General features: G+C 47.6%; 1 protein-coding gene across 1 annotated transcript; it reads right to left on the bottom strand.

Annotated features, from left to right (window-relative positions):
- Window positions 1-3,264: 3,264 nt before the first annotated feature.
- Window positions 3,265-6,438, bottom strand: LOC138176679 (CCR4-NOT transcription complex subunit 7-like). Its single transcript, XM_069107486.1, has 2 exons — window positions 5,271-6,438; window positions 3,265-4,860 (listed from the first exon to the last, which is right to left on the bottom strand). The coding sequence occupies exons 1-2, from the start codon at window positions 6,254-6,256 to the stop codon at window positions 4,800-4,802; spliced, it is 1,047 nt and encodes a 348-aa protein (XP_068963587.1). The 5' UTR covers window positions 6,257-6,438; the 3' UTR covers window positions 3,265-4,799.
- Window positions 6,439-7,145: the final 707 nt, after the last annotated feature.

The following is a 7,145-nucleotide window of genomic DNA, read 5'->3' as shown; positions in this document are numbered from 1 at the left end:
GTGTGTGTGTGTGTGTGTGTGTGTGTGTGTGTGTGTGTGTGTGTGTGAAGTGTCTGAGGCTGGAACCAAACTCAGGTCCTCCTGACTCCGGGGCCGGTGCTTTAGTCACTGCGCCACCTAGCAGCCCTCATCTAGGATTTTAACATGATAATACATTATCAGTCTACATTTGCCTGTTATCCTGTGTGGATGAGATGGACTGCTTCATGCCATGCTACCAACAGTTGGGTTAAGTTACTGCTTTTGGAATGAGCCCTTAACAATCCGGACTAAAAGAATAATACTCCTAATTGGAAACACGGCTAGCACACAAAAAAAAGAAGAATCTTATTATTACATTAAAACAAAAATTTGATGTAACAGAATGTCATGAATGTGGTCATAGTAACGCTAAAAGAAGACCAGATGTCTGAATGGTTGAATACGTGATGGGGAATATTATTTTTAAAATGCAGGCAAAATTTTTTTAAAAGCAAAGTTGTTTCAGTTTTTTTTTTGTTTGCAAACAACTTGAAGTAAAAAAAGTGTTACAGTGACAGAAATAGAGCATCTTGTAGTTGTTTGGATTGAAGATTGAAATTTTAAAAATGTTTTCCTCTTAGAGCAGCCATTCAGACAAAAAGGTCAAGATTATTTAAAATCATGAAAAAATTAAAATGAAGTGGATAGTGAAGAAATTTTTACTGCAAGCATCGGTAGGCTTGATAGCTTTAAAAGTCAAGTTCGATTTTATAATGTTGAAATTACCAAAATAAAGACAATATGGATAAAGATATGGAAATTAAATAGCATGAGGTTTTGAAGAAAATCATCAAACAAGGTGAATACATTGATCAACAAATTTTAATTTGGGTGGAACACACTTATTCAGGTGAAAGATTTCTTCCAGAACTTTCATTTCTAAGAAAAAAAATAACTCATCCTGGATTTAAAGTATGTACATATAACCTTTTATTTGGAGGTAATGTAGAAGGGAATTTTAGAAACCAATGCTTTTTTAAAAAATTAGTCTCAAAATCCTCCCATTCTGAGAGGCTACAACCACTGATCACTTCAAGTTCATTGGCAGTCAAATAAGAAAGTATGAGTGACTAAAGATGTTATCACAGACTGGTTTTCAATTTGTTTTAGCCTAGCTGTTGAAAAATGTTACGAGAAAAACAATAATATCCTGTTTAAAGCATTACTGATTTTAGATAATGCCCCAGGAACTATCAGGAACCTTCGAACATGGAATGTCTGACCTGGTAGGGACTTGGGGACAGAGAGAGTCATATGTAACTTGGGAGCACATGGAATGTTAAACCTTGAAATGCACCTTGGTCACCCCAATCCCATCATTTTCAGAAAAGGAAATAGCACTTCCCCAGGTCTTTTTGTATCAGAAGAGCCCCAGCCTATGTTCCACTGTCACTGAAAAAAAAAGGATTCCTTAAGTGTGGCAATGGGATCTATAAAAGTAGGCTTTGAAACTGCCATATTCTTGATGAGCCGAGGCTTGAAGGATGGGATTGGCCTCTGGGTAGATGTTGTCCCAAAATTTGATCCTCCCTATGGATGATAAATGATAAAAGTTTCACAGAAGGCATTGAGGCTGGGTCCCTGGGGAGTTGGGGACCATTGGCTCTGGGTGGAATGGAAAAAGGGTCAGTTGGTGACAAATGTCAGTGACCAGCAAGCCTTGGTGGGCTCCAAGGACTAAGTAGACCAGAGCATTCTGTGGAATAGGGGGATGAGAAAAAGGAAGGGGAATCATCCACTCACTGGGTGGTTGGGCACAGATGTCAAGAGGTTTGTCATGGATGCTGGTAAACCACAATATTCCAGTGTTGCAAAAAGAGACTAGTACTGGCAGCTGGACTGTAATGGAAAGAGGACTGGTTTGGGAGTCAGAAGACCTTTCTGAGAAATCTCTATTGACTGAAAACCCTGCTTGCAGAGGGAGAAACTGAGGCCTGAAGAAAGGAAGAGCCTGAGGTCACACAGCTACTAAGCAACAGGCCCTCACTAGTGAGTAGCAAGCCTTCCACTTCAGACCAGCATACAGAGAAAACAAGCCTGCTTCTGTTTGGGTGTGAACCATCTCACTGACAGAATTGCAGAGGTGATTTTGCTTTTATGCAGTAACACACCAAGTACATCCTGCATGGGACCCAGTGACCTGAGTTTGGGACCTGGGGCTGCCACTTTCCTAGTGCTGTGACCTTGGGCAAATCACTCCACCCCTCTGAGCCTCATTTTCTCCTCTCTAAAATGGGTGTATTAATACCTGCCCTACCTACCTCATTGGTGTGTGTGCCCGTGTGTGTGTGTGTGTGTGTGTGTGAGAGAGACAGACAGACAGACAGACACTGGGGGGTGGGGAGTTAAGGAGGTGTGAAAGTCCCCAAGAGGCAGAAAGTACTATAAAGATGTGAGGGATTCTTCTTCCTAGCTTCTGACCAAAACCTTTCTTGCTGTTCCCCACACCCATTGTCCTCTCCTCAGTTCTTCCCAAAGCCTCCTACTCTGCCCCCATTGTGGAGGCCTGCTCTGCCCCAAGAAGGGAATCCTGACCACCCACCTCTTTCCTTAAAGCACCTCGACCTTTAAGGCTGCTCCCTCTATCTGGGCTCGACAATCAAATTGCTCCATGCCCCACTGATGGCACCTTTCTGCAGAAGGAGAGATCTGCTGCCAGTTGTGTAGCACCTTGGGATGAGGCGGTGGCAGTAACGGGTGCAGGGGCTTTCAGGCTGACACCAGGGTCCAGGATCCAGAGCGTGGAGAAGGGAGGGAAAGATGGAGAAGGGCAGAGGAGGAAGAGAAGAAAGGGAGGATGGGGAGGAGGCAAAGGGAGGAAGGAAAGAGCAAGGGACGAGAAGGAAGAGGAGGAAGGAGGAGGGGGAAAAGGAGATGAGGTAGAAGAGGAGGCCCAGGGAGAGGAGGGGGAGGAAGAGGCATCAGAGAGGAGAAAGGAGAACAGGAAGGAAAAAGAAGATAGAGAGGGAGGCAGGAGCTCAGTGCTTCAGGCTTGAAAAGCCCAGAGCAGTCCTTCAGCAGGCCTCCTGTTGAGCTGCACATGCTGAACCAGTGCTAGGGCATGCAGGGGGCAGGAGGGTTTGGGCCAGGGGTCTGACTGCCAGTGAGCCTTCCCTGCTGACCATCTCTTAAGGTAGAGGGAGCAGCAGGAAACAGCCAGGGCCTGACCCCACACACATGGCCACCCAGGGACGTGCCGACCATCTCAGGGGAGAACTTTGCAGAAAACAATAGATACAGCAATGCGTCAACAAACATTTATTAAGTCCTTACTGTATACCAAACACTGTGCTAAGCGCTGGGGATACAATGAAAGGCAGAAACACTATCTGTGCTCTCAAGGAGCTCACATTCTAACAGGGGACACAACTTGTAAATAACGAGGTACACACAAGATACAGACAAGAGTAGGTGGAAGGCAATATGCGAGGGGAAGGCACTAGCAGCTGACGGAGCTGGGGAAGGCCTCCTGCAGAAGGTGTCCCTTGGCCTGAGCCTTGAAGGAAGCCAGAGAGTCTAAGAACCATACACTCATCAAATACCTGCTGTGTGTATGGCACTGTGCTGGGCACTAGGAGTGACACCACCTTCTTTCCCACTCCTTCCTTCGTCTTGCACTCACCAAACCTGGCTGTGGCTGCACTTTTGCTCATTTCCCCACTCTTCTCCCCACTCACCTCCCCCCTCCCTCCCACTCCTTCATCAAGGAATACTCCTTGCTCCCCATTGCCATCTCCCTCTACCACCAACACCCCATAAACTTTTCCTCCTTTGAGGTTCACTCAATCCATGTTTCCCACTGAGTCAAGGTTCTAGCAAACCTAATGAGAAAAGGGTAGTAAAGGACAAGGGAGCCCATCTGGCAAACAGATAATATTACTGATTGAAGTGCAGATAACATACACATACACACTTGCCATCCATCATTTCTGATGAGTATTTAATTACCCATGACCAAGTTCTTCCTTCATGTGCTCTGGCCTGGCCACATAGTCTGCATGGCTAAGAAAGTACTTCACAGTTATTATTTCTGTCAATAGATAGAAAATATATGGCAAAAATATACACACAAAAATAAATAATCATTATAGTCCTCAGATGACTAATATTATTCAACTTGATTTGGGGGACTTTTTGTTGTTCTACAACAAGACTCTGAATTAGTTTTGTCTTTTTCGCGACTATAAAAGCACAATCTTATTTCTTCGAATTTAATTTGCTATAAAATATACCTAAGGTAAGTTTGCTGTCTTTGGACTTTCTATTAAAAGTTGACTTGCAGAATCATCAAATCAAGCACATGGTAAACATGATGATATTAAAAGGGTGGGGGAAGAGGGGGAGGAGAAAGAAGAAAAGTTAGTAGAATTAAAGGCATAAAGGAGATAAAAGGAAAGATGCTGTCAACAGAACTTCAGGCTGATGCTCCTTGGATGCCAGCTCCCTGACAGATCTTGGAAAGCCAGTCACAGGGGACTCTGCTGAGGGGTGTAAAGCTGGAGTGGAACATTTAGTCAGTCACAGATCTCATATAGATACCAATTCAAAACCAAGAACACTAGAAGTGCTTAGGAGATGAAAGACCAGGAAAAGCAGTCACTAAGTTCTTCTTTTCCTTCTTGGGTTAGCTTAGCTGAGTCAACAATTTACAGCACAGTGAAGTACTCTGCTCCATAGGTCCAAAAGAAGGGAATGCTGTGTGAACTTGGCGAATGATCACTTTTCTGGCAAACCTCAGGGAAACCCCAGCCTTCTGGGAAAACAGGATCTCAGAGGAATCACTCTCCATAGGTGTAGAACTGATGGTCCTCAACTTCAATCAGCGGCATCTCCTGCATGCTAGAAGAGACAAAAAAGGAACGGCAGTAAGTCAGTGCTCCTTAACCTGGGAATGGGACAAGAGGAGGGATGAGGGCCAAACTAAAACCAACTAGACATATTTACCAAAAGATTGATTGAGTATGATATGGATTTTTTCCCGGCCACACATACTTGCTAACAGGTGGATTAATTAATACACTGCAAAATTCAACCTGAAAACCCTTCTGCTTATCAGGATCTGTGGTAGGAAGGAATGGCTATAATTAGTACTGAAAGACAAAAGAGAAAACAGGTTGAGAAGGTAGGGTCAAAAAAAAAAAAGGAAGCCTTACATTGACCAAGGGATTTAAGTGGAGATAAAAACCTGCTATAAAAGCATGAGTTTAGGCATGGAAAAAAAAATAATAAAGCTCAGTTTTCTGTTTCACCTCATGAATGGTTGCTGGTCTGCTCCCCAGACTGGTTCTCTGCCATAGTGGACATACGGGAGGTTCTGGAAGCTGCCCTGGAAGCCGTTGTGGGTGCTACTCAGGGCCTTGTGGTGGACGTGCGATGCTCCAGAACCAAGGCCGTACAAGTATCCAGAGTACTTGGCGTCGTCAATGTGGTCTTCGAAGAACATTTCTCTCATCTTGAAAAAGGCCATTCCCGTGAGCAAGGAGTCGGACCCCGCCTGGTGCTGGGAGCCAATGCGCTCCAGCTCCAGCTGGGTGGCCACTTCCTGCAATCCGCCCCTGAGGTTTTTGCAGCTCTTCATGAGGTACTTGATGTCATAGATGACGGGGAAGAAAAGTCGAAGGATCTCGAAGAAGTCGTGAGCTTCTTCGGGCAAGGGAGAGTTGGTGAGGATCTTGATGAAGTAGCCAAAGTCATAACCGCTGTGGAAGGATAGCCACTTGACCCCTTCACATAGCACCACTCCCGATGTCATCAGGAGCTCCGCAAAATACTGTGCCTCGATACCTTCTTCCTCATGCTTCTTGAACTGGATCCCGGACATGGTGAGCAGCTCGATGGAGTCTTGGGCATACATGTCCTCCTTCAAATTGAATTTGAAATTGAACTGCCACGTGGAGGTTCCTGGGGGGCACTCTCCTTGCTCATTCATAAACGTCAGTCCCAGCTGGATGATCTTCAGCCAGTCGACATTGCATCTCAGGAGTTGGTACTGGTAGTCCGCATAGCTTCTGAATTCCCCCACGGGTCTGGCCACCACACCTGGAAACTCCGTGTCCATGGCCACGTAATTGTACTGCTGGATAACGGGACGCATTTTCTTCATCTCCTCGTCCAGGTTGCAAGCCCAAACTTCCCGAATCCGCGGGCTCTGGTCGGCGTGGGCAGCGGGCATGGTGGGCAGAGGCGGGGCGCGCGGCGGGGGGGCTTCGGGCGCCAACAGGCAGCAGCTTCTCATCCAGCGGGTTTCAGATTCTCCTCCTAAAGCACCTTTTTCGCCCCCCTGTACTTTGGTACCTGCGCTGGGGCCGCTGCGGTCGCACTTCTCCACCTCCTCCGCCGCCGCCTCCTCCTCACCATAGAGACGGCCTTCCGTGGCTGCGCCCCCCACCTTCCCTCCGTCCGTCCCCCTGATCCGTCCTCCCCCCTCCCCGACACCCCCCCCCGCCCCACTGGCTGCTTGGGGAAAGAAGGGGGCGCGGGAGCCGCGTGGCGCTGCCCCTCCCCTCTCCCAAGTCCCAGTCCAGGGAGGGAGCTGCGCGGTGACGTCAGCCTGCCTGTGTGCCAAGATGATGCTGGGGCTGATGGCTCTTCTTCTAGCCGATTATGGGAGATGTGCGCGCGTGTCTCTAGGAGACCCCGGCAGCACGTCAGCCCTCGCGAGGGGACGGGGCTCTTTCGTGCTGGGGCTCCTTGTTGTCGTCGCCCCCCCAAGTGCCGTGCCGTCCCTCCGCCCCGTCCGCCCCCCCCCCCGCATCCCGTCCCCCCCCCCCCCGTCTGGCCCCCGGGCTCTTTGGAGGTGATGATGGATGGATGGATGAATGGACGGACGGACTGAGGGACGGAGTGAGTGACAGTGCCGACCTAAGCCCAGAATTACACAGGAGGAGGAAGAAACGGGAGAGGAGGTCTCAGAGGGAGGGGGGGAGGGAGGGATTGCCTTTGGAAATTGGCAAAACTCTTAAGGACCCCTGTCAATTTCCATATAGGAGACCTAAGGAAGGACTTCCTTATTATAAGAGTTAGCCTAATAATGTCCAACCTTAACCTGAAACAATGAATGAATGAACGAACGAACGAAAAAATGAATGGATGAAGCAAGTTTTTAGGAAGTACTTAAGATGCTA

Source organism: Petaurus breviceps, unplaced genomic scaffold (assembly GCF_028583685.1).
Source record: "Petaurus breviceps papuanus isolate PSGF00001 unplaced genomic scaffold, PetGlider_PUasm1.0 90109, whole genome shotgun sequence".
NCBI classification, from domain to species: domain Eukaryota; kingdom Metazoa; phylum Chordata; class Mammalia; order Diprotodontia; family Petauridae; genus Petaurus; species Petaurus breviceps.
Note: the sequence above shows the minus strand (reverse complement) of the source record. Positions and strands in the feature narration are given on the sequence as shown.